The following is a 26,977-nucleotide window of genomic DNA, read 5'->3' as shown; positions in this document are numbered from 1 at the left end:
AAAGTCAGCGAAGAAGCAGGCAACGCTTTTAAACTTCACCGTATCATTCACCAGCAGGCTCTCTGCGCCAAACATCTCAAATTTGACGATGTTATGAAACCAGTGGCAAAGGCAATCAATTATATTCGCTCTAAAGCTCTATACCACTGACAGTTTCAGCAGTTCTTGCGTGACATCCAGGCTGAATATGGTGACGTAATATATCACAACGATGTGAGGTGGCTAAGTCGGGGGTCCGCACTGCAGCGATTTTTCTCTCTCAAAGAGGAAATTGGACATTTTTTGGGTGAGAAGGGACAACCAATGGAAGAAATGTCCGCCCCTGTATTGTTGGCAAATCTGGCTTTTTTGGTTGACAACGAAGCATCTGAATTCTAGATTTGAAGCTTTCGTGACTGCAAGGATTCATATTCTTAGGTTTGTTTTCGGTAAAGTCACGTAGGTAAAAAATTTAAATTAATAAAAGTGAAATAAAATAAAAATCACGACGTGTGTTGCCTCCGAAACGTTGTGATTTTTATTTTATTTTCCTTTTATTAATTTAAATTTTTTACCTACGTGACTTTACCGAAAAAACCTAAGAATATGAAGCATCTAAATGCGCTGAATGTTAATCTTTAAGGAAAAGATGCAGTGGTGAGCCAGCTATATGCTCGCATCAAGGCCTTTGGAACCAAACTGCAACTTTTCCAAAGACACTTGTCCCAAACAGAGCCCTGCACCGCTCACTTCCCAGCTTTGAAAGAGGTCATTGACAGTTTCCCACAGGACAACATCGGTGCGCAAATGAAGAGTTATGCAACAGCTATCGCATCTCTTTCTGTGGAATTTAACAAACGCTTTCGGGACTTTGCAGTTATTGAAAAGGACATGTTGCTTTCTCTTCTCCCTTCTCCGTGGACCCTGATGATGCTCTTCCACAGCTGCGGCTGGAGCTCATTGAGCTGCAGTGTGACGATGAGTGCCGCGGGAAACACCAGCAGTGTTCTCTTGTTGACTTTTACCGGCAGCTGGACAAAAGCAGGTGTCCAGAAATGCGGTCATCCGCTAAAAAAATGCTGAGCTTATTCGGCTCCACATTTGTGTGAGCAAACATTCTCAGTCATGAACTTAAATAAGAACCGATTGAGGTCAAGAATGAGTGACTCCCACTTGCGTGGCATTTTACGCATCTCAACCACTGCCCTCAAGCCAGACCTGGTCTCTTTACTGAAATCTATATCTCAGTATCACCCTTCTCATTAGTATCAGCAAGTTATCTGTTCCTTGAAAAAAGCAGGTGTCCAGAAATGCGGTCATTCGCTAAGAAAATGCTGAGCTTATTCGGCTCCACATTTGTGTGAGCAAACATTCTCAGTCATGAACTTAAATAAGAACCGATTGAGGTCAAGAATGAGTGACTCCCACTTGCGTGGCATTTTACGCATCTCAACCACTGCCCTCAAGCCAGACCTGGTCTCTTTACTGAAATCTAGATCTCAGTATCACCCTTCTCATTAGTATCAGCAAGTTATCTGTTCCTTGATCAATCTGAAATTGAGTATTTTGAACGGTAACATGTCACTATTAACAGTGAATAGCCTAAAGCACACTAATGCACTTGGACTTATGGCACTTGTTTTATTAAACTCTTGAATAAGATTTGGTTATAACTGTTGATGTTATGTACCTGTAGATGTGACACACATTATTGCTTTCTGAAAGATCTTGTAAAGGGCAAGGGCAAAATTCACTCATTTAAAAGTTTAATGATAACAGACCACTTTGCATTACTTATAACTCCTGTTTAAAATGTTCATGAGGTAAAGATATTTAACTCATGGAAATGTAAGGTATTCTATACAGTTTGTTCAATGTTATCTGACTGAATGAAAGGCAGAATTGTGTGTTTTTGAGTTGTTCACGTCTGCCTGAGTTACTTATATTTGGTTACATTGTCATTTGAAAAATAAAGGTAATTGTGACAATGAAAATTGTTTTATAACAGTGTGTGTTTAAAACATGTCGGAAGTAACTATTGGTCCCCGGGCATCTTCACTTGATCAAATTTGGCCCTCTTTGCAAAGAGTTTGGACACCCCTGATTTAGAGTATTTGGCTGCTATACAATTCCACAAGCCACCAAGTCGAGCTCTCGGTTGCCAGGTCGCTTCTGAAAAGAGCGATATAGCTCAGTGGTCCTTACCTGCTAAAATAAAAACGAGTATGTAACAGAACAGATCTACCCACAGTGCTACTCATCAGCTAGCAACACTTATACACGCTGTACAAGAGCATCCTTGTACGCGTGCATAACCTGCGTGTACCGGGTAGGCAAATTACTCGGTTCATCGGTGGGCTCTGTGTAAGTGCAGGCCCTGCACTGTGAGTGAGTGAGTGATGTCACATGGCAACACTGGTGTATTGTGAGTAATGGTGTTTGGCAACAGGCTGACGTCAGTCGGCTAATGACCCCCCCCGCCCCCCACTTGACGGTGACGCGGACCGCGGCAGCGAGTTCGCCGCTTGTTTCAGAAGTTTCGCGGGTCGAATTTGGCGGGCCGCCCTGGTTAATACTGTGGTCGTGCTGCGTGTTGACCGTAAAATACTATTGCACTACTACGTGCAAATGGTGGTCGCTAAAGTTCCCCTTGCCATTATTTGAAGAGAGTAGGCCATTGTGTGCCGGTGTCACGGTCCGAATTTGCCAAATGTGAAACATTACTCCGCAAATCGCTGCTCAGTTGTGTATACACACGGCAGCATCGCTCCCGAGAACAAAGCAGCGCCTCGTGACGATCGCCTTGCATTGTAACAATGATGGCGTTCAATGTACGAAACTCTTATTATTGCGGCGCACACACTCACGTCCACCAACGCGGGCGCTGGGCTGGTGCGAGGGGCTGATGACGCCTCCCACTCAAACGTAATTCACAAAGGACCACAGAGAGGAAATCGAAATAAGCTTGAACCAGAGGCCCCTTGTGCAGGCAGGCAGCTATGAAGTCACCTCTCTAAACCTCGATTGGTGGAGCAAGGGTGGGAAGTGTCCGAATGCCAGCTGAGGAGAAGCTGCCATTAATCTGTCGGGAGCTGGACCAGTGCTGCATGGTTCTGACGATGCCACCGTTTTTGTTGTCGTACCAGTTTTCGTAGGTGCATAATAACATCCTGTTGATTGTTGAAGAATATATGGGGCTCTTTGAGTATTTGTATGAGTGGATGAACAGGTGGGTAGGTTTCATGGGCGAGAGATGAGCTGAGTTTACTTTTCCAAAGACTGATTCCAATGATTTTAGGATCATCATCTTTGGAAGGAGCCTTGTGAAGAACGCTACTAGGCAGTTGGAGGCAATCAGTCGCCCTCCAGCAATCGCGGAGGGCGGATGAACGATGCTCACAACAATGACCGGTGCACCGGGCAGCTAAAACGCAGAAAGTTGGCACAGTGGGGAGCGCAGGTAGTACATCTGCCATTCATTTCAGCCCTCTGGGGGCCCAGCTATTGCATCAGCCGGTCATCTCAGTCAGTCAACACATGGCACCTGGGTCTGTCACGTGACCTGTCAGCGAGCCTCCGACACTTAACGTGGCCTCAAAGTCTACCTGGCCTGGTACAGTCGCCATGGTGACGTCGCCGTCACTTAGTAGTGAATAGCAGGTATTGGTATTGATTACTTTCAGCACTTGCCCCAACTGCATGTGCAGGCTCTACGGGGTATCTTTTGTGCATGTGTGGGAAGGTGTGTTCATGTATTCGTCTTTTTGTGTATTTGTGGGGAGCGGTAGTGTAGCGGTGAGGGCGCTGCGATACAAATCTGGTCATCCGAGTTCGATTCCCGCTCAAGGCCAACACCAGTTATGATTATCTGAACCAGTCCTGGGCCTCCTCTAGGTAGACTCAGCCTCAAATAAGTGTCTGGTGCGGTTGGTAAACATCGCCACTCGGGAGACAAAGGCGGCCGGGCGTGGTGCTGGCCACCCACCCCCTCGTGTGCTGTTCCAGACTTCATAGGTGCTTGCTAACAGCACTTGCCACAACAGTCTGTTAAGGTTTTAATGGGGGATCCTTTGTCTTGTGTATTGCAGGATGATGTCTCTGCTGCCTATCCGATCTCCGTTTCTCTTCCTCGTGGTACTCGCGTTCACGCAGGAACTCTCCTTTACAGGTACCAACACATCAACATCACATCATCACTTCAACATTATCATCTTTAACAACACCATCACTACCATCGTCAGGAACACTATCACCATAATCATTACCAACATCACATAATCATCGCATCATGTTTACATCATTGCGTCACATGTTTGCATGTCACCGTGTCTGTATACATGTGTCTATGCATACACATGTCCTTGTATGTGCACGTGTCTCTATACACATGGCTATATGTACATGTGTCTGTGTGTGTACACGTGTCTATGTGTACACGTGTCCTTGTGTGCATGAGCTGCTTGCGTCCACCACTAACAGCACGTGACCACATGCCCTAACATCGAATCTATTGCCTGACAGGCAATTAACTCCCCTACACCTCCCTGTACTCACCGTAACTCGCTCTGCACAATTACGACCATCCCTGCGCCCTGCACAATGATCCTGCTGGAACTACGACCCTATTTCTGCATCCTGCACTGTAACCCTATCCCTGCACTTTGACCCGATCTATGCTTCATGCATAGCGGCCCTATCCCTGCACCCTGGAGGATGACCCTGCCTCCTGCATGCCGCCCTGCCTGGACAATGACCCTGCCTGCTGCACGCCTGCCCTGCCCCCGAGTTAGGAGGGAGGGAGCGAGCGAGCGAGAGAGAGACTAACAAGACCGAGGATGAGAAGAATTGAGGGGCTCTGCTTAACCCCGAGATCAATCGTGCTTCCCCAACTGCTACTAATACTATGTTCACCTCATGAATATCATCAACCAACAGCTACTATTTCAACCTTATCATCATCATACTACTCCAACTACCTTTTCTTCATCTCAACCTACTACTAACGATGCATCATCAACTTCCTCCTCTCCCTTCTCCCCACTCTGCTCTTCCTCCTCCCCTCCTGCTGATCCCAAGAATGGCTCCCCCTCCTGCCTGTACGGCCGTGCCTCGTGACCTGCCTGCCCCGCTCCTCACCCCTGACCCTCCAACGTGCACAGCCCTCAGCCTCCCTCGGGCCCCCCCCCCCCCCCACGGGCCATCCGCCCCGCAACCGACTTCGCTCCCGCGTTCCCCCCCACCCACATCTCTTCCTCCTCCACCTCGTCCCCACCACCTCCCTGTTACTACCACCACCACCTCCTCGTCGTCGTCTCCGGACTCAGCCGTCCGGTCAGGGCAGGGGTCCCGTGGCTCACCGGGGGGGTGCCGGAACGTCCTGCGGGCCCCAAGCGGGGGGTTCACATCCCCCGGCTACCCGTCGGCGTACCCGGCCAGCGCGCGCTGCCGCTGGGAGCTGCGCGCGCCGCGGGGCTTCGTGGTGCAACTCACGTTCAGCGACTTCGAGCTGGAGTCGCAGGGCGGCTGCCTCTACGACAACATGACGCTGCTCGACAGCGACGGGCGCGCCCTCGGCACGTTCTGCGGCATCACGGCCAACCACCTGAGCGTGAACTCGACGGGCAGCTCGCTCACCGTGCTCTTCCATTCCGACTTCACGGTCTTCAAACGGGGGTTCAGTGCCGTCTACCGCCAAGGTATCCCACGGATCACTGGGGCGATTCGGATTCTTCTGCTGCCGCTCCTTCTTCCCCATCTCCCGCCGCGTGTTACGGTGCGGCCGACGCATGGGATGGGGCGCCCATATCGGCGATGGGCGCGTCAATATGCGGATGTCCCAACCGTCCAATTCATCAATCGTTATTCACATGAGTAAACTAAAGAAATGAGCAGACCATACACCTCCTTCCCATATCAGTTTCTCCACATGCAAAACAATCCACAAACACCCTTCTCCCCATGTGTCCCGCCTCTGTGTCCATGTGCGTCAATGTGTCCCCCATGGCCCCCCACGTGTTCCTCGTGTCCTGTGCCTCCTCTTCCTCGCGTGTCCACGCATTTCCATGTGTTCGCGTGTCTCCGCGTGTCCTTGTTTCTCCCCTTCCCTGTGTGTCCCTGCGTGTTCTCATGTCCCCACGTGTCCCCACCTGTCCTCGCGTGTCCCCACCCGTCCCCACAGTGGCTAGCGACATGCTGAGTGGGAAGGCGGTGTTCCAGAATAAAAGCGTGGATGAAAATGCGACGTCGCAGGGGATCCTGAAAATAATCCCGGAGGCGTTGACGGTCTGCGTCAAACTTCGCATCGCCGCAGCGGACATGATGCCATACAAGTATTCTACGGTGTTCTCCTACCAGAAAAAACGAACAGATGGAAATTATGCACTGGGCTTGAAGGTGGTTTTGTCCCCTCCTTCCTCTGTGCATTTTCACCTTAGAGGGACTGCTTATGCCTTTTGGCTTCCAGGAGAGAAGCAATTGAGCGGAGACCACTGGCACAAGCTGTGCGTGACAGCCAACACGAGCTTTGTTAATCTGTTCCTCAATGGAACGTACGTTAATAATTCCCGAATTAATCCGAGAAGTCCATTGAGTGGGAATGGAAGCATCGGCGCCGCTGAAGCCGCGACCACCTCTCAAGTTCCCGGGGGAGGCGGCGGTGCGCCGGCAACGACCACAGCGGCCAAAATCAAGACCAACAACGGTAACACGAACGCGCCCGGTCAAATAAAAAAAACACAACCCGGGGCCGACACCGGCATCGCTAACACCATCTCGGGCATCACCACCGCTTCCAACACCTCCTCCTCCGCTGCCGCCGTCAACAACAACAACGCGTCCGCGCTGCATTCGCGAGACGAAGGCCTCCTGTCCCTGGGCCGTGGTCAGAACATGGACGGCACGTTGACGGGAGACGAGGCCTTCAAGGGGGAGCTGTATGCGTTCCGCCTGTGGGGCGAGGCTTTCAACGAGAGCGCCGTGGAAAGCGCCGACTGCGAGTCTCCGGGTGGCGCGCTCGTGGACTGGGTGGACGCGCACTGGAGCTACTCGCAGGGCCTCCTCATCGAGGACCACAACCTCCCGTGCGGTGAGGAGGTTGCATTTGCTGGGGCAGCGACCCGACCCAGGGCGGGCCGGTGGACCCACCCAGGGGGGCCGGGGGGGTGGGGGGTAAACGTTTGAATTTGAGAGCAGCTTGAACTCGGTGAGGTGAACTCTTCCTCACCACAGAGCGTGGGGCGGGCTGTGCAGTGACTTAGCTCTCACCACAGAGAGGGACACTGTCGGGTGTTATGGTTGGGGCTTGTGGTTAGGGTTTGTATTGTGGTTTGTGTTCATGTTGCACTTCATGTTATGGTTTGTGTTGTGGGTATTGTTTGTCTTTTTAAGTCTCTGGGTCTCCGTGTAAGTTTGTGGGTCTTCATGTAACTCTCTGGGTCTCCATGGAAGTTTGTGGGTCTCCATGTAAGACTGTGGGTCTCCATGGAAGTTTGTGGGTCTCCATGTAAGTCGGTGGGTCTCCATGTAAGTCTGTGGGTCTCCATGTAAGTCTGTGGGTCTCCATGTAAGTCTATAGGTCTCCATGTAAGTTTGTGGGTCTCCATGTAAGTCTATGGGTCTCCATGTAAGTCTGTGGGTCTCCATGTAACTCTGTGGGTCTCCATGTAAGTCTGTGGGTCTCCATGGAAGTTTGTGGGTCTCCATGTAAGTCTGTGGGTCTCCATGTAAGTCTGTGGGTCTCCATGTAAGTCTGTGGGTCTCCATGTAAGACTGTAGGTCTCCATGTAAGTCTGTGGGTCTCCATGTAAGTCTGTAGGTCTCCATGTAAGTTTGTGGGTCTCCATGTAAGTCTGTGGGTCTCCATGTAAGTCTGTGGGTCTCCATGTAAGTCTGTGGGTCTCCATGTAACTCTGTGGGTCTCCATGTAAGTCTGTGGGTCTCCATGGAAGTTTGTGGGTCTCCATGTAAGTCTGTGGGTCTCCATGTAAGTCTGTGGGTCTCCATGTAAGTCTGTGGGTCTCCATGTAAGTCTGTGGGACTCCATGTAAGTCTATGGGTGTCCATGTAAGTCTGTGGGTCTCCACGTAAGTCTGTGGGTCTCCATGTAAGTCTGTAGGTCTCCATTTAACTCTGTGGGTCTCCATGTAAGTCTATGGGTGTCCATGTAAGTCTGTGGGTCTCCACGTAAGTCTGTGGGTCTCCATGTAAGTCTGTAGGTCTCCATGTAAGTCTATGGGTCTCCATGTAAGTCTGTGGGTCTCCATGTAAGTCTGTGGGTCTCCATGTAAGTCTGTGGGTCTCCATGGAAGTTTGTGGGTCTCCATGTAAGTCTGTGGGTCTCCATGTAAGTCTGTGGGTCTCCATGTAAGTCTGTGGGTCTCCATGTGAGTCTGTGGGTCTCCATGTAATTCTGGGTCTCCATGTAAGTCTATGGGTCTCCATGTAAGTATGTGGGTCTCCATGTAACTCTGTGGGTCTCCATGTAAGTCTGTGGGTCTCCATGGAAGTTTGTGGGTCTCCATGGAAGTTTGTGGGTCTCCATGTAAGTCTGTGGGTCTCCATGTAAGTCTGTGGGTCTCCATGTAAGTCTGTGGGTCTCCATGTAAGTCTGTGGGTCTCCATGGGAGTATGTGGGTCTCCATGTAATTCTGGGTCTCCATGTAAGTCTATGGGTCTCCATGTAAGTCTGTGGGTCTCCATTTAACTCTGTGGGTCTCCATGTAAGTCTATGGGTGTCCATGTAAGTCTATGGGTCTCCATGTAAGTCTGTGGGTCTCCATGGAAGTTTGTGGGTCTCCATGTAAGTCTGTGGGTCTCCATGTAATTCTGGGTCTCCATGTAAGTCTATGGGTCTCCATGTAAGTCTGTGGGTCTCCATTTAACTCTGTGGGTCTCCATGTAAGTCTATGGGTGTCCATGTAAGTCTATGGGTCTCCATGTAAGTCTGTGGGTCTCCATGTAAGTCTGTGGGTCTCCACGTAAGTCTGTGGGTCTCCATGTAAGTCTGTGGGTCTCCATGGAAGTTTGTGGGTCTCCATGTAAGTCTGTGGGTCTCCATGTAAGTCTGTGGGTCTCCATGTAAGTCTGTGGGTCTCCATGTGAGTCTGTGGGTCTCCATGTAATTCTGGGTCTCCATGTAAGTCTATGGGTCTCCATGTAAGTATGTGGGTCTCCATGTAACTCTGTGGGTCTCCATGTAAGTCTGTGGGTCTCCATGGAAGTTTGTGGGTCTCCATGGAAGTTTGTGGGTCTCCATGTAAGTCTGTGGGTCTCCATGTAAGTCTGTGGGTCTCCATGTAAGTCTGTGGGTCTCCATGTAAGTCTGTGGGTCTCCATGGGAGTATGTGGGTCTCCATGTAATTCTGGGTCTCCATGTAAGTCTATGGGTCTCCATGTAAGTCTGTGGGTCTCCATTTAACTCTGTGGGTCTCCATGTAAGTCTATGGGTGTCCATGTAAGTCTATGGGTCTCCATGTAAGTCTGTGGGTCTCCATGGAAGTTTGTGGGTCTCCATGTAAGTCTGTGGGTCTCCATGTAATTCTGGGTCTCCATGTAAGTCTATGGGTCTCCATGTAAGTCTGTGGGTCTCCATTTAACTCTGTGGGTCTCCATGTAAGTCTATGGGTGTCCATGTAAGTCTATGGGTCTCCATGTAAGTCTGTGGGTCTCCATGTAAGTCTGTGGGTCTCCACGTAAGTCTGTGGGTCTCCATGTAAGTCTGTAGGTCTCCATGTAAGTATGTGGGTCTCCATGTAAGTCTATAGGTCTCCATGTAAGTCTGTGGGTCTCCATGTAAGTCTGTGGGTCTCCATGTAAGTCTATAGGTCTCCATGTAAGTATGTGGGTTTCCATGTGAGTCTATGGGTCTCCATGTAAGTCTGTGGGTCTCCATGTAAGTTTATAGGTCTCCATGTAAGTCTGTGGGTCTCCATGTAAGTCTATGGATCTCCATGTAAGTCTGTGGGTGTCCATGTAAGTCTGTGGGTCTCCATATAAGTCTGTGGGTCTCCATGTAAGTCTGTGGGTCTCCACGTAAGTCTGTGGGTCTCCATGTAAGTCTGTAGGTCTCCATTTAACTCTGTGGGTCTCCATGTAAGTCTATGGGTGTCCATGTAAGTCTGTGGGTCTCCACGTAAGTCTGTGGGTCTCCATGTAAGTCTGTAGGTCTCCATGTAAGTCTATGGGTCTCCATGTAAGTCTGTGGGTCTCCATGTAAGTCTGTGGGTCTCCATGTAAGTCTGTGGGTCTCCATGGAAGTTTGTGGGTCTCCATGTAAGTCTGTGGGTCTCCATGTAAGTCTGTGGGTCTCCATGTAAGTCTGTGGGTCTCCATGTAATTCTGGGTCTCCATGTAAGTCTATGGGTCTCCATGTAAGTATGTGGGTCTCCATGTAACTCTGTGGGTCTCCATGTAAGTCTGTGGGTCTCCATGGAAGTTTGTGGGTCTCCATGGAAGTTTGTGGGTCTCCATGTAAGTCTGTGGGTCTCCATGTAAGTCTGTGGGTCTCCATGTAAGTCTGTGGGTCTCCATGTAAGTCTGTGGGTCTCCATGGGAGTATGTGGGTCTCCATGTAATTCTGGGTCTCCATGTAAGTCTATGGGTCTCCATGTAAGTCTGTGGGTCTCCATTTAACTCTGTGGGTCTCCATGTAAGTCTATGGGTGTCCATGTAAGTCTATGGGTCTCCATGTAAGTCTGTGGGTCTCCATGGAAGTTTGTGGGTCTCCATGTAAGTCTGTGGGTCTCCATGTAATTCTGGGTCTCCATGTAAGTCTATGGGTCTCCATGTAAGTCTGTGGGTCTCCATTTAACTCTGTGGGTCTCCATGTAAGTCTATGGGTGTCCATGTAAGTCTATGGGTCTCCATGTAAGTCTGTGGGTCTCCATGTAAGTCTGTGGGTCTCCACATAAGTCTGTGGGTCTCCATGTAAGTCTGTAGGTCTCCATGTAAGTATGTGGGTCTCCATGTAAGTCTATAGGTCTCCATGTAAGTCTGTGGGTCTCCATGTAAGTCTGTGGGTCTCCATGTAAGTCTATAGGTCTCCATGTAAGTCTGTGGGTTTCCATGTGAGTCTATGGGTCTCCATGTAAGTCTGTGGGTCTCCATGTAAGTTTATAGGTCTCCATGTAAGTCTGTGGGTCTCCATGTAAGTCTATGGATCTCCATGTAAGTCTGTGGGTGTCCATGTAAGTCTGTGGGTCTCCATATAAGTCTGTGGGTCTCCATGTAAGTCTGTGGGTCTCCATGTAAGTCTGTAGGTCTCTATGCAAGTCTGTGGGTCTCCATGTAAGTCTATAGGTCTCCATGTAAGTCTGTGGGTCTCCATGTAAGTCTGTAGGTCTCCATGTAAGTCTGTAGGTCTCCATGTAAGTCTGTGGGTTTCCATGTATGTCTGTAGGTCTCCATGTAAGTCTGTGGGTCTCCATGGAAGTTTGTGGGTATCCATGTAAGTCTGTGGGTCTCCATGTAATTCTGGGTCTCCATGTAAGTCTATGGGTCTCCATGTAAGTCTGTGGGTCTCAAATTTAACTCTGTGGGTCTCCATGTAAGTCTATGGGTGTCCATGTAAGTCTATGGGTCTCCATGTAAGTCTGTGGGTCTCCATGTAAGTCTGTGGGTCTCCACATAAGTCTGTGGGTCTCCATGTAAATCTGTAGGTCTCCATGTAAGTCTGTGGGTCTCCATGTAAGTCTATAGGTCTCCATGTAAGTCTGTGGGTCACCATGTAAGTCTGTGGGTCTCCATGTAAGTCTATAGGTCTCCATGTAAGTCTGTGGGTTTCCATGTGAGTCTATGGGTCTCCATGTAAGTCTGTGGGTTTCCATGTGAGTCTATGGGTCTCCATGTAAGTCTGTGGGTCTCCATGTAAGTTTATAGGTCTCCATGTAAGTCTGTGGGTCTCCATGTAAGTCTATGGATCTCCATGTAAGTCTGTGGGTGTCCATGTAAGTCTGTGGGTCTCCATGTAAGTCTGTGGGTCTCCACATAAGTCTGTGGGTCTCCATGTAAGTCTGTAGGTCTCCATGTAAGTCTGTGGGTCTCCATGTAAGTCTATAGGTCTCCATGTAAGTCTGTGGGTCGCCATGTAAGTCTGTGGGTCTCCATGTAAGTCTATAGGTCTCCATGTAAGTCTGTGGGTTTCCATGTGAGTCTATGGGTCTCCATGTAAGTCTGTGGGTCTCCATGTAAGTTTATAGGTCTCCATGTAAGTCTGTGGGTCTCCATGTAAGTCTATGGATCTCCATGTAAGTCTGTGGGTGTCCATGTAAGTCTGTGGGTCTCTATATAAGTCTGTGGGTCTCCATGTAAGTCTGTGGGTTTCCATGTATGTCTGTAGGTCTCCATGTAAGTCTGTGGGTTTCCATGTATGTCTGTAGGTCTCCATGTAAGTCTGTGGGTCTCCATGTAAGTCTGTGGGTCTCCATGTAAGTCTGTGGGTCTCCATGTAAGTTTGTGGGTCTCCATGTAAGTCTGTGGGTCTCCTTGTAAGTCTGTGGGTCTCCATGTAAGTTTGTGGGTCTCCATGCAACTCTGTGGGTCTCCATGTAAGTCTGTGGGTCTCCATGTGAGTCTGTGGGTCTCCACGTAAGTCTGTGGGTCTCCATGTAAGTCTGTAGGTCTCCATGTAAGTCTGTGGGTCTCCATGTAAGTCTATAGGTCTCCATGTAAGTCTGTGGGTCTCCATGTAAGTCTGTGGGTCTCCATGTAAGTCTGTGGGTCTCCATGTAATTCTGGGTCTCCATGTAAGTCTATGGGTCTCCATGTAAGTCTGTGGGTCTCCATTTAACTCTGTGGGTCTCCATGTAAGTCTATGGGTGTCCATGTAAGTCTGTGGGTCTCCACGTAAGTCTGTGGGTCGCCATGTAAGTCTGTAGGTCTCCATGTAAGTCTATGGGTCTCCATGTAAGTCTGTGGGTCTCCATGTAAGTCTGTGGGTCTCCATGTAAGTCTGTGGGTCTCCATGTAAGTCTATGTGTCTCCATGGAAGTTTGTGGGTCTCCATGTAAGTCTGTGGGTCTCCATGTAAGTCTGTGGGTCTCCATGAAAGTCTGTGGGTCTCCATGGAAGTTTGTGGGTCTCCATGTTAGTCTGTGGGTCTCCATGTAAGTCTGTGGGTCTCCATGTAAGTCTGTGGGTCTCCATGTGAGTCTGTGGGTCTCCATGTCATTCTGGGTCTCCATGTAAGTCTATGGGTCTCCATGTAAGTCTGTGGGTCTCCATTTAACTCTGTGGGTCTCCATGTAAGTCTATGGGTGTCCATGTAAGTCTATGGGTCTCCATGTAAGTCTGTGGGTCTCCATGTAAGTCTGTAGGTCTCCATGCAAGTCTGTGGGTCTCCATGTAAGTCTGTGGGTCTCCATGTAAGTCTGTAGGTCTCCATGCAAGTCTGTGGGTCTCCATGTAAGTCTATAGGTCTCCATGTAAGTCTGTGGGTCTCCACATAAGTCTGTGGGTCTCCATGTAAGTCTGTAGGTCTCCATGTAAGTCTGTGGGTCTCCATGTAAGTCTATAGGTCTCCATGTAAGTCTGTGGGTCGCCATGTAAGTCTGTGGGTCTCCATGTAAGTCTATAGGTCTCCATGTAAGTCTGTGGGTTTCATGTGAGTCTATGGGTCTCCATGTAAGTCTGTGGGTCTCCATGTAAGTTTATAGGTCTCCATGTAAGTCTGTGGGTCTCCATGTAAGTCTATGGATCTCCATGTAAGTCTGTGGGTGTCCATGTAAGTCTGTGGGTCTCCATATAAGTCTGTGGGTCTCCATGTAAGTCTGTGGGTTTCCATGTATGTCTGTAGGTCTCCATGTAAGTCTGTGGGTTTCCATGTATGTCTGTAGGTCTCCATGTAAGTCTGTGGGTCTCCATGTAAGTCTGTGGGTCTCCATGTAAGTCTGTGGGTCTCCATGTAAGTTTGTGGGTCTCCATGTAAGTCTGTGGGTCTCCTTGTAAGTCTGTGGGTCTCCATGTAAGTTTGTGGGTCTCCATGCAACTCTGTGGGTCTCCATGTAAGTCTGTGGGTCTCCATGTGAGTCTGTGGGTCTCCACGTAAGTCTGTGGGTTTCCATGTAAGTCTGTAGGTCTCCATGTAAGTCTGTGGGTCTCCATGTAAGTCTATGGGTCTCCATGTAAGTCTGTGGGTCTCCATGTAAGTCTGTGGGTCTCCATGTAATTCTGGGTCTCCATGTAAGTCTATGGGTCTCCATGTAAGTCTGTGGGTCTCCATTTAACTCTGTGGGTCTCCATGTAAGTCTATGGGTGTCCATGTAAGTCTGTGGGTCTCCACGTAAGTCTGTGGGTCGCCATGTAAGTCTGTAGGTCTCCATGTAAGTCTATGGGTCTCCATGTAAGTCTGTGGGTCTCCATGTAAGTCTGTGGGTCTCCATGTAAGTCTGTGGGTCTCCATGTAAGTCTGTGGGTCTCCATGGAAGTTTGTGGGTCTCCATGTAAGTCTGTGGGTCTCCATGTAAGTCTGTGGGTCTCCATGAAAGTCTGTGGGTCTCCATGGAAGTTTGTGGGTCTCCATGTTAGTCTGTGGGTCTCCATGTAAGTCTGTGGGTCTCCATGTAAGTCTGTGGGTCTCCATGTGAGTCTGTGGGTCTCCATGTCATTCTGGGTCTCCATGTAAGTCTATGGGTCTCCATGTAAGTCTGTGGGTCTCCATTTAACTCTGTGGGTCTCCATGTAAGTCTATGGGTGTCCATGTAAGTCTATGGGTCTCCATGTAAGTCTGTGGGTCTCCATGTAAGTCTGTGGGTCTCCACGTAAGTCTGTGGGTCTCCATGTAAGTCTGTAGGTCTCCATGTAAGTCTGTGGGTCTCCATGTAAGTCTATAGGTCTCCATGTAAGTCTGTGGGTCTCCATGTAAGTCTGTGGGTCTCCATGTAAGTCTATAGGTCTCCATGTAAGTCTGTGGGTTTCCATGTGAGTCTATGGGTCTCCATGTAAGTCTATGGGTCTCCATGTAAGTTTATAGGTCTCCATGGAAGTCTGTGGGTCTCCATGTAAGTCTATGGATCTCCATGTAAGTCTGTGGGTGTCCATGTAAGTATGTGGGTCTCCATATAAGTCTGTGGGTCTCCATGTAAGTCTGTGGGTCTCCATGTAAGTCTGTAGGTCTCCATGCAAGTCTGTGGGTCTCCATGTAAGTCTATAGGTCTCCATGTAAGTCTGTGGGTCTCCATGTAAGTCTGTAGGTCTCCATGTAAGTCTGTAGGTCTCCATGTAAGTCTGTGGGTTTCCATGTAAGTCTGTGGGTTTCCATGTAAGTCTGTAGGTCTCCATGTAAGTCTGTGGGTCTCCATGTAAGTCTGTGGGTCTCCATGTAAGTTTGTGGGTCTCCATGTAAGTTTGTGGGTCTCCATGTAAGTCTGTGGGTCTCCATGTAAGTCTGTGGGTCTCCATGTAAGTCTGTGGGTCTCCATGTAAGTCTGTGGGTCTCCACGTAAGTCTGTGGGTCTCCATGTAAGTCTGTAGGTCTCCATGTAAGTCTGTGGGTCTCCATGTAAGTTTATAGGTCTCCATGTAAGTCTGTGGGTCTCCATGTAAGTCTGTGGGTCTCCATGTAAGACTATGGGTCTCCATGTAAGTCTGTGGGTGTCCATGTAAGTCTGTGGGTCTCCATATAAGTCTGTGGGTCTCCATGTAAGTCTGTAGGTCTCCATGCAAGTCTGTGGGTCTCCATGTAAGTCTATAGGTTTCCATGTAAGTCTGTGGGTCTCCATGTAAGTCTGTAGGTCTCCATGTAAGTCTGTGGGTCTCCATGTAAGTTTGTGGGTCTCCATGTAAGTCTGTAGGTCTCCATGTAAGTCTGTGGGTTTCCATGTAAGTCTGTAGGTCTCCATGTAAGTCTGTGGGTCTCCATGTACGTCTGTGGGTCTCCATGTAAGTCTGTGGGTCTCCATGTAAGTTTGTGGGTCTCCATGTAAGTCTGTGGGTCTCCTTGTAAGTCTGTGGGTCTCCATGTAAGTTTGTGGGTCTCCATGTAAGTCTGTGGGTCTCCATGTAAGTCTGTGGGTCTCCATCTAAGTCTGTGGGTGTCCATGTACGTCTCTGGGTCTCCATGTAAGACTGTGGGTCTCCATGTAAGTCTGTGGGTCTCCATGTAAGTTTATAGGTCTCCATGTAAGTCTGTGGGTCTCCATGTAAGTCTATGGATCTCCATGTAAGTCTGTGGGTGTCCATGTAAGTCTGTGGGTCTCTATATAAGTCTGTGGGTCTCCATGTAAGTCTGTGGGTTTCCATGTATGTCTGTAGGTCTCCATGTAAGTCTGTGGGTTTCCATGTATGTCTGTAGGTCTCCATGTAAGTCTGTGGGTCTCCATGTAAGTCTGTGGGTCTCCATGTAAGTCTGTGGGTCTCCATGTAAGTTTGTGGGTCTCCATGTAAGTCTGTGGGTCTCCTTGTAAGTCTGTGGGTCTCCATGTAAGTTTGTGGGTCTCCATGCAACTCTGTGGGTCTCCATGTAAGTCTGTGGGTCTCCATGTGAGTCTGTGGGTCTCCACGTAAGTCTGTGGGTCTCCATGTAAGTCTGTAGGTCTCCATGTAAGTCTGTGGGTCTCCATGTAAGTCTATAGGTCTCCATGTAAGTCTGTGGGTCTCCATGTAAGTCTGTGGGTCTCCATGTAAGTCTGTGGGTCTCCATGTAATTCTGGGTCTCCATGTAAGTCTATGGGTCTCCATGTAAGTCTGTGGGTCTCCATTTAACTCTGTGGGTCTCCATGTAAGTCTATGGGTGTCCATGTAAGTCTGTGGGTCTCCACGTAAGTCTGTGGGTCGCCATGTAAGTCTGTAGGTCTCCATGTAAGTCTATGGGTCTCCATGTAAGTCTGTGGGTCTCCATGTAAGTCTGTGGGTCTCCATGTAAGTCTGTGGGTCTCCATGTAAGTCTATGTGTCTCCATGGAAGTTTGTGGGTCTCCATGTAAGTCTGTGGGTCTCCATGTAAGTCTGTGGGTCTCCATGAAAGTCTGTGGGTCTCCATGGAAGTTTGTGGGTCTCCATGTTAGTCTGTGGGTCTCCATGTAAGTCTGTGGGTCTCCATGTAAGTCTGTGGGTCTCCATGTGAGTCTGTGGGTCTCCATGTCATTCTGGGTCTCCATGTAAGTCTATGGGTCTCCATGTAAGTCTGTGGGTCTCCATTTAACTCTGTGGGTCTCCATGTAAGTCTATGGGTGTCCATGTAAGTCTATGGGTCTCCATGTAAGTCTGTGGGTCTCCATGTAAGTCTGTAGGTCTCCATGCAAGTCTGTGGGTCTCCATGTAAGTCTGTGGGTCTCCATGTAAGTCTGTAGGTCTCCATGCAAGTCTGTGGGTCTCCATGTAAGTCTATAGGTCTCCATGTAAGTCTGTGGGTCTCCACATAAGTCTGTGGGTCTCCATGTAAGTCTGTAGGTCTCCATGTAAGTCTGTGGGTCTCCATGTAAGTCTATAGGTCTCCATGTAAGTCTGTGGGTCGCCATGTAAGTCTGTGGGTCTCCATGTAAGTCTATAGGTCTCCATGTAAGTCTGTGGGTTTCATGTGAGTCTATGGGTCTCCATGTAAGTCTGTGGGTCTCCATGTAAGTTTATAGGTCTCCATGTAAGTCTGTGGGTCTCCATGTAAGTCTATGGATCTCCATGTAAGTCTGTGGGTGTCCATGTAAGTCTGTGGGTCTCCATATAAGTCTGTGGGTCTCCATGTAAGTCTGTGGGTTTCCATGTATGTCTGTAGGTCTCCATGTAAGTCTGTGGGTTTCCATGTATGTCTGTAGGTCTCCATGTAAGTCTGTGGGTCTCCATGTAAGTCTGTGGGTCTCCATGTAAGTCTGTGGGTCTCCATGTAAGTTTGTGGGTCTCCATGTAAGTCTGTGGGTCTCCTTGTAAGTCTGTGGGTCTCCATGTAAGTTTGTGGGTCTCCATGCAACTCTGTGGGTCTCCATGTAAGTCTGTGGGTCTCCATGTGAGTCTGTGGGTCTCCACGTAAGTCTGTGGGTTTCCATGTAAGTCTGTAGGTCTCCATGTAAGTCTGTGGGTCTCCATGTAAGTCTATGGGTCTCCATGTAAGTCTGTGGGTCTCCATGTAAGTCTGTGGGTCTCCATGTAATTCTGGGTCTCCATGTAAGTCTATGGGTCTCCATGTAAGTCTGTGGGTCTCCATTTAACTCTGTGGGTCTCCATGTAAGTCTATGGGTGTCCATGTAAGTCTGTGGGTCTCCACGTAAGTCTGTGGGTCGCCATGTAAGTCTGTAGGTCTCCATGTAAGTCTATGGGTCTCCATGTAAGTCTGTGGGTCTCCATGTAAGTCTGTGGGTCTCCATGTAAGTCTGTGGGTCTCCATGTAAGTCTGTGGGTCTCCATGGAAGTTTGTGGGTCTCCATGTAAGTCTGTGGGTCTCCATGTAAGTCTGTGGGTCTCCATGAAAGTCTGTGGGTCTCCATGGAAGTTTGTGGGTCTCCATGTTAGTCTGTGGGTCTCCATGTAAGTCTGTGGGTCTCCATGTAAGTCTGTGGGTCTCCATGTGAGTCTGTGGGTCTCCATGTCATTCTGGGTCTCCATGTAAGTCTATGGGTCTCCATGTAAGTCTGTGGGTCTCCATTTAACTCTGTGGGTCTCCATGTAAGTCTATGGGTGTCCATGTAAGTCTATGGGTCTCCATGTAAGTCTGTGGGTCTCCATGTAAGTCTGTGGGTCTCCACGTAAGTCTGTGGGTCTCCATGTAAGTCTGTAGGTCTCCATGTAAGTCTGTGGGTCTCCATGTAAGTCTATAGGTCTCCATGTAAGTCTGTGGGTCTCCATGTAAGTCTGTGGGTCTCCATGTAAGTCTATAGGTCTCCATGTAAGTCTGTGGGTTTCCATGTGAGTCTATGGGTCTCCATGTAAGTCTATGGGTCTCCATGTAAGTTTATAGGTCTCCATGGAAGTCTGTGGGTCTCCATGTAAGTCTATGGATCTCCATGTAAGTCTGTGGGTGTCCATGTAAGTATGTGGGTCTCCATATAAGTCTGTGGGTCTCCATGTAAGTCTGTGGGTCTCCATGTAAGTCTGTAGGTCTCCATGCAAGTCTGTGGGTCTCCATGTAAGTCTATAGGTCTCCATGTAAGTCTGTGGGTCTCCATGTAAGTCTGTAGGTCTCCATGTAAGTCTGTAGGTCTCCATGTAAGTCTGTGGGTTTCCATGTAAGTCTGTGGGTTTCCATGTAAGTCTGTAGGTCTCCATGTAAGTCTGTGGGTCTCCATGTAAGTCTGTGGGTCTCCATGTAAGTTTGTGGGTCTCCATGTAAGTTTGTGGGTCTCCATGTAAGTCTGTGGGTCTCCATGTAAGTCTGTGGGTCTCCATGTAAGTCTGTGGGTCTCCATGTAAGTCTGTGGGTCTCCACGTAAGTCTGTGGGTCTCCATGTAAGTCTGTAGGTCTCCATGTAAGTCTGTGGGTCTCCATGTAAGTTTATAGGTCTCCATGTAAGTCTGTGGGTCTCCATGTAAGTCTGTGGGTCTCCATGTAAGACTATGGGTCTCCATGTAAGTCTGTGGGTGTCCATGTAAGTCTGTGGGTCTCCATATAAGTCTGTGGGTCTCCATGTAAGTCTGTAGGTCTCCATGCAAGTCTGTGGGTCTCCATGTAAGTCTATAGGTTTCCATGTAAGTCTGTGGGTCTCCATGTAAGTCTGTAGGTCTCCATGTAAGTCTGTGGGTCTCCATGTAAGTTTGTGGGTCTCCATGTAAGTCTGTAGGTCTCCATGTAAGTCTGTGGGTTTCCATGTAAGTCTGTAGGTCTCCATGTAAGTCTGTGGGTCTCCATGTACGTCTGTGGGTCTCCATGTAAGTCTGTGGGTCTCCATGTAAGTTTGTGGGTCTCCATGTAAGTCTGTGGGTCTCCTTGTAAGTCTGTGGGTCTCCATGTAAGTTTGTGGGTCTCCATGTAAGTCTGTGGGTCTCCATGTAAGTCTGTGGGTCTCCATCTAAGTCTGTGGGTGTCCATGTACGTCTCTGGGTCTCCATGTAAGACTGTGGGTCTCCATGTAAGACTGTGGGTCTCCATGTAAGTCTGTGGGTCTCCATGTAAGTCTGTGGGTCTCCATGTAAGTCTGTGGGTCTCCATGTAAGTCTGTGGGTGTCCATGTAAGTCTGTGGGTCTCCATGTAAGACTGTGGGTCTCCATGTAAGTCTGTGGGTCTCCATGTAAGTTTATAGATCTCCATGTAAGTCTGTGGGTCTCCATGTAAGTCTGTGGGTCTCCATGTAAGACTATGGGTCTCCATGTAAGTCTGTGGGTGTCCATGTAAGTCTGTGGGTCTCCATATAAGTCTGTGGGTCTCCATGTAAGTCTGTAGGTCTCCATGCAAGTCTGTGGGTCTCCATGTAAGTCTATAGGTTTCCATGTAAGTCTGTGGGTCTCCATGTAAGTCTGTAGGTCTCCATGTAAGTCTGTGGGTCTCCATGTAAGTTTGTGGGTCTCCATGTAAGTCTGTAGGTCTCCATGTAAGTCTGTGGGTTTCCATGTAAGTCTGTAGGTCTCCATGTAAGTCTGTGGGTCTCCATGTACGTCTGTGGGTCTCCATGTAAGTCTGTGGGTCTCCATGTAAGTTTGTGGGTCTCCATGTAAGTCTGTGGGTCTCCTTGTAAGTCTGTGGGTCTCCATGTAAGTTTGTGGGTCTCCATGTAAGTCTGTGGGTCTCCATGTAAGTCTGTGGGTCTCCATGTAAGTCTGTGGGTGTCCATGTACGTCTCTGGGTCTCCATGTAAGACTGTGGGTCTCCATGTAAGACTGTGGGTCTCCATGTAAGTCTGTGGGTCTCCATGTAAGTCTGTGGGTCTCCATGTAAGTCTGTGGGTCTCCATGTAAGTCTGTGTGTGTCCATGTAAGTCTGTGTGTCTCCATGTAAGACTGTGGGTCTCCATGTAAGTCTGTGGGTCTCCATGTAAGTCTGTGGGTGTCCATGTAAGACTGTGGGTCTCCATGTAAGTCTGTGGGTCTCCATGTAAGTCTGTGGGTCTCCATGTAAGTCTGTGGGTCTCCATGTAAGTCTGTGGGTGTCCATGTAAGTCGGTGGGTCTCCATGTAAGTCTGTGGGTGTCCATGTAAGTCTCTGGGTCTCCATGTAAGACTGTGGGTCTCCATGTAAGTCTGTGGGTCTCCATGTATGTCTGTGGGTCTCCATGTAAGTCTGTGGGTCTCCATGTAAGTCTGTGGGTCTCCATGTAAGTCTGTGGGTCTCCATGTAAGTCTGTGGGTCTCCATGTAAGTCTGTGGGTCTCCATGTAAGTCTGTGGGTCTCCATGTAAGTCTGTGGGTCTCCATGTAAGTCTGTGGGTCTCTATGTAACTCTGTGGGTCTGCATGTAAGTCTGTTGATTTCCATGTAAGTCTGTGGGTCTCCATGTAAGTCTGTGGGTCTCCATGTCACTCTGTGGGTCTCCATGTAAGTCTGTGAGTCTCCATGTAAGTCTGTGGGTCTCCGTTTAAGTTTGTGGGTCTTCATGTAAGTCTGTGGGTCTCCATGTAAGTCTGTGGGTCTCCATTAAACTATGTGGGTCTCCATGTAAGTCTGTGGGTCTCCATGTAAGTCTGTGGGTCTCCATGTAAGTCTGTGGGTTTCCATGTAATTCTGTGGGTCTCCATGTAAGTCTGTGGGTCTCCATGTAAGTCTGTGGGTTTCCATGTGAGTCTATGGGTCTCCAAGTAAGTCTGTGGGTGTCCATGTAAGTCTGTAGGTTTCCATGTAAGTCTGTGGGTCTCCATGTAAGTCTATGAGTCTCCATGTAAGTCTATGAGTCTCCATGTAAGTCTGTGGGTCTCCATGTAAGTCTGTGGCTCTCCATGTAAGTCTGTGGGTTTCCATTTGAGTCTATGGGTCTCCAATTAAGTCTGTGGGTGTCCATGTAAGTATGTGGGTTTCCATGTGAGTCTGTGGGTCTCCAAGTGAGTCTGTGGGTGTCCATGTAAGTCTGTAGGTTTCCATGTAAGTCTGTGGGTCTCCATGTAAGTCTGTGGTCTCCATGTAAGTCTGTGGGTCTCCATGTAAGACTGTGGGTCTCCATGTAAGTCTGTGGGTCTCCATGTAAGACTGTGGGTCTCCATGTAAGTCTGTGGGTCTCCATGTAAGTCTATGGGTCTCCATGTAAGTCTGTGGGTCTCCATGTAAGTCTGTGGGTTTCCATGTAAGTCTGTAGGTATCCATGTAAGTCTGTGGGTCTCCATGTAAGTCTTTGGGTCTCCATGTAAGTCTGTGGGTCTCCATGTAAGTCTGTGGGTCTCCACGTAAGTCTGTGGGTCTCCATGTAAGTCTGTGGGTCTCCATGTAAGTCTGTGGGTCTCCATGTAAGTCTGAGTGTCTCCATGTAAGTCTTTGGGTCTCCATGTAAGTCTGTGGGTCTCCATTTAAGTCTGTGGGTCTCCATGTAAGTCTGTGGGTCTCCATGTAAGTCTATGGGTCTCCAAGTAAGTCTGTGGGTCTCCATGTAAGTCTGTGGGTCTCCATGTAAGTCTGTGGGTCTCCATGTAAGTCTGTGGGTCTCCATATAAGTCTGTGGGTCTCCATGTAAGTCTGTGGGTCTCCATGTAAGTCTGTGGGTCTCCATGTAAGACTGTGGGTCTCCATGTAAGTCTGTGGGTCTCCATGTAAGTCTGTTGGTCTCCATGTAAGTCTGTGGGTCTCCACGTAAGTCTGTGGGTCTCCATGTAAGTCTATGGGTCTCCATGTAAGTCTGTGGGTGTCCATGTAAGTCTGTGGGTCTCCATGTAAGTCTGTGGGTCTCCATGTAAGTCTGTGAGTCTCCATGTAAGTCTGTGGGTCTCCATGTAAGTCTATAGGTCTCCATGTAAGTCTGTAGGTCTCCATGTAAGTTTGTGGGTCTCCATGTAAGTCTGTGGGTGTCCATGTAAGTCTGTGGGTTTCCATGTAAGTCTGTGGGTCTCCATGTAAGTCTGTGGGTCTCCATGTAAGTCTGTGGGTCTCCAAGTGAGTCTGTGGGTGTCCATGTAAGTCTGTAGGTTTCCATGTAAGTCTGTGGGTCTCCATGTAAGTCTGTGGTCTCCATGTAAGTCTGTGGGTCTCCATGTAAGACTGTGGGTCTCCATGTAAGTCTGTGGGTCGCCATGTAAGACTGTGGGTCTCCATGTAAGTCTGTGGGTCTCCATGTAAGTCTATGGGTCTCCATGTAAGTCTGTGGGTCTCCATGTAAGTCTGTGGGTTTCCATGTAAGTCTGTAGGTATCCATGTAAGTCTGTGGGTCTCCATGTAAGTTTTTGGGTCTCCATGTAAGTCTGTGGGTCTCCATGTAAGTCTGTGGGTCTCCACGTAAGTCTGTGGGTCTCCATGTAAGTCTGTGGGTCTCCATGTAAGTCTGTGGGTCTCCATGTAAGTCTGAGTGTCTCCATGTAAGTCTATTGGTCTCCATGTAAGTCTGTAGGTCTCCATGTAAGTTTGTGGGTCTCCATGTAAGTCTGTGGGTGTCCATGTAAGTCTGTGGGTTTCCATGTAAGTCTGTGGGTCTCCATGTAAGTCTGTGGGTCTCCATGTAAGTCTGTGGGTCTCCAAGTGAGTCTGTGGGTGTCCATGTAAGTCTGTAGGTTTCCATGTAAGTCTGTGGGTCTCCATGTAAGTCTGTGGTCTCCATGTAAGTCTGTGGGTCTCCATGTAAGACTGTGGGTCTCCATGTAAGTCTGTGGGTCTCCATGTAAGACTGTGGGTCTCCATGTAAGTCTGTGGGTCTCCATGTAAGTCTATGGGTCTCCATGTAAGTCTGTGGGTCTCCATGTAAGTCTGTGGGTTTCCATGTAAGTCTGTAGGTATCCATGTAAGTCTGTGGGTCTCCATGTAAGTCTTTGGGTCTCCATGTAAGTCTGTGGGTCTCCATGGAAGTTTGTGGGTCTCCATGTAAGTCTGTGGGTCTCCATGTAAGTCTGTGGGTTTCCATGTAAGTCTGTAGGTATCCATGTAAGTCTGTGGGTCTCCATGTAAGTCTTTGGGTCTCCATGTAAGTCTGTGGGTCTCCATGTAAGTCTGTGGGTCTCCACGTAAGTCTGTGGGTCTCCATGTAAGTCTGTGGGTCTCCATGTAAGTCTGAGTGTCTCCATGTAAGTCTTTGGGTCTCCATGTAAGTCTGTGGGTCTCCATGTAAGTCTGTGGGTCTCCATGTAAGTCTGTGGGTCTCCATGTAAGTCTGTGGGTCTCCATGTAAGTCTATGGGTCTCCAAGTAAGTCTGTGGGTCTCCATGTAAGTCTGTGGGTCTCCATGTAAGTCTGTGGGTCTCCATGTAAGTCTGTGGGTCTCCATGTAAGTCTGTGGGTCTCCATATAAGTCTGTGGGTCTCCATGTAAGTCTGTGGGTCTCCATGTAAGTCTGTGGGTCTCCATGTAAGACTGTGGGTCTCCATGTAAGTCTGTGGGTCTCCATGTAAGTCTGTTGGTCTCCATGTAAGTCTGTGGGTCTCCACGTAAGTCTGTGGGTCTCCATGTAAGTCTATGGGTCTCCATGTAAGTCTGTGGGTGTCCATGTAAGTCTGTGGGTCTCCATGTAAGTCTGTGGGTCTCCATGTAAGTCTGTGGGTCTCCATGTAAGTCTGTGGGTCTCCATGTAAGTCTATTGGTCTCCATGTAAGTCTGTAGGTCTCCATGTAAGTTTGTGGGTCTCCATGTAAGTCTGTGGGTGTCCATGTAAGTCTGTGGGTTTCCATGTAAGTCTGTGGGTCTCCATGTAAGTCTGTGGGTCTCCATGTAAGTCTGTGGGTCTCCATGTAAGTCTGTGGGTCTCCATGTAAGTCTGTGGGTCTCCATGTAAGTCTGTGGGTCTCCATGTAAGTCTGTGGGTTTTCATGTAAGTCTGTAGGTCTCCATGTAAGTTTGTGGGTCTCCATGTAAGCCTGTGGGTGTCCATGTAAGTCTGTGGGTCTCTATGTAAGTTGGTGGGTCTCCATGTAATTCTGTGGGTCTCCATATAAGTCTGTGAGTCACCATGTAAGCTGCTTGCACAACATTAACCTCTCCTCAATGTCGCGCAGGGAACATGAGCGGCAACGGCTCCCAGCCCAAACCGACAGGTGAGTGAGACACGGCCATTGTGAACACACCACGCAGTGTCTCCACTCGAGCACGGTCGCCAATGACGGCGGCTGTCTGCACGTAGTGTCTTTGTGTGTTTGTGTCTTGTCTTGTGTGGAGCGAAAGTGTAGCGGTTAGTGCGTTGCGTCACGAACCCGCCAACTCGGGTTCAATTTCCGCTCATGGCCAACACCAGTGACGGTTATCTGAACCGGTCCTGGACCTCCCCTAGGTGGTCTCACCCTCAAATAAGTACCCGGTGCGGTGTGTAAACATCGCCACTAGGGAGACAAAAGCGGTCGGTCGTGGTGCTGGCCACCCACCCCGTCGTGTCCCATGTTAACCTTCATAGGTGCTACTCGCTAATAACACTTTTTCCCTAACAGTTAAGGCTACAAGGGGGATCGTTTTTTACTGTACTCATGGTGTGTGTGTACACATGCGAGGCCCTGCTGCTAAGTGACGTACGCACATGTGTCCGTGTGTGCAGGATCTGCACAAACGACGACATCGCACACCCATTGCGAAGACATCAATGGGTGCATCACTCGTGAGTCCCCTGAACTTTGACCCCTCGAGCATCCTTTAGAACCGTCAAGGGTCACACTTCCAATGGCCCAGAGTTAAATACCGAAAACAGTTTAACCGATTTCCCTTCCGTTTTTTTGCCAAGGTTAGAGTTTGTGAGTATCACAGATCAACACCCCGGCTAGGGTGCACCTCTGAGACCATCATGTGAAGTGTCGGAGGCTGGCTGCTAGCAGGAGGTCATGGAGCAGACCCAAGTGCCATGGGTTGACTGACTGAGATGACTGCCAGATGCACCACCTGTGCTCACCACTGTGCCAACTCGCTAAGTTTTAGCCGCCCGGCGCTACACTCTTTGTGAGCGTTGCTCCTCCGCCCTCCGCTGTTATAGTTTCCTCCACAGATCTATACCTAATCCATCAACGCTTGCCTCCACAATGCAGGATCACAGGCCCATCACCATCACCACCAACACTACCGCCACCATCACGATTATCGCTCTCCATGACAAACACCATCATCAGGACCATCAGCGCCATCATCATGATTACGCTGTCTGTGCTCTCCAGGTCCTACAGCCTACATCCCGACCTTCGAGGAGATCAAGAACATGAACATCACAGCTGGTGAGTATCCTCACCCATACGTCTCCTCACCTCACCAACAACAACAGCAACAACAGCTGTCATTCGCCACTCTTCTTTTCTTTCATATGGCATTTTTGGGATTGGAACACATTACTTATTGATGTCGAGATTTGATATCCATTCGACTGCTTCAGGAGGAGCCACGTTAATTTGTTTCAGATCGCCGTTGAATAATCTGATTGGGCAGTCTTTCAATTCTCCACGAAGTGGCAGGGATGTCACCATGGCGCTTGTGCCAGGCCAGGTGCACTGTAAGGCCACGTGAAGTGACCAAAGCTCGCTGACGAGGTCACAGGACAGACCCAGGTGCCATGGGTTGACTGAGAGTGAGTGGCAGATGCACCAGTTGTGCCAACTTGCTGAATTTTATTCGCCCGGCACTCCGCTCTTGTTGTGAGCGTCGCTTCTCTGTTCTTCTCTGTTGTTGAAGGGTGACTGCCTCCAACTGCCCAGTAGTATCCTTCACAAGCCTCCTTCCAAAGAGGCCGATCTTGATACCACTGGAACCAATCTTCAGCAAATCCACTCAGCTCCACATCTTCCTGTACCACATCAATTAATCTCTTCTCCAGCCCATGCCACGCCCATTTAGCACCCTCTATCTGGTCAAACAGAAGTTGCTTGGGCATGCGATGGCTGGGCATGTGGGCTACATGACTCAGCCAACGCAGCCTCGCCTTACTGATGGGTCTGGATCCAGATCTGGACCTCCTCACCAACAACTCCATCACCAAGATCAAGGCCCACCCACTTAATCACTCACGTCCTCACCCACCCATGCATCCACTCACTTTCTTACTCGCTTACCCTCCAACCCA

General features: G+C 49.1%; 1 protein-coding gene across 5 annotated transcripts in view; it reads left to right on the top strand.

Annotated features, from left to right (window-relative positions):
• The window catches only part of LOC144735828 (adhesion G-protein coupled receptor G2-like), a 55,888-nt gene that overhangs the window by 11,251 nt on the left and 17,660 nt on the right, over positions 1-26,977 (top strand). For 3 of the 5 annotated variants that reach the window (XM_078618360.1, XM_078618359.1, XM_078618361.1), the window contains 6 exons: positions 4,068-4,147; positions 5,304-5,675; positions 6,158-7,063; positions 24,945-24,983; positions 25,475-25,534; positions 26,082-26,138. In XM_078618360.1, coding sequence (XP_078474486.1) covers positions 4,069-4,147; positions 5,304-5,675; positions 6,158-7,063; positions 24,945-24,983; positions 25,475-25,534; positions 26,082-26,138 — 1,513 coding nt within the window. In that variant the 5' untranslated portion in view covers position 4,068. The remainder of the gene's footprint in view (positions 1-4,067; positions 4,148-5,303; positions 5,676-6,157; positions 7,064-24,944; positions 24,984-25,474; positions 25,535-26,081; positions 26,139-26,977) is intronic. The other 2 variants (XM_078618362.1, XM_078618363.1) reach the window with 1 other exon arrangement.

The sequence above is a fragment of the Lampetra planeri genome, chromosome 57 (assembly GCF_965212315.1).
Source record: "Lampetra planeri chromosome 57, kcLamPlan1.2.h2, whole genome shotgun sequence".
NCBI lineage: Eukaryota > Metazoa > Chordata > Hyperoartia > Petromyzontiformes > Petromyzontidae > Lampetra > Lampetra planeri.
This window is presented reverse-complemented; position numbering and strand designations above follow the sequence as displayed.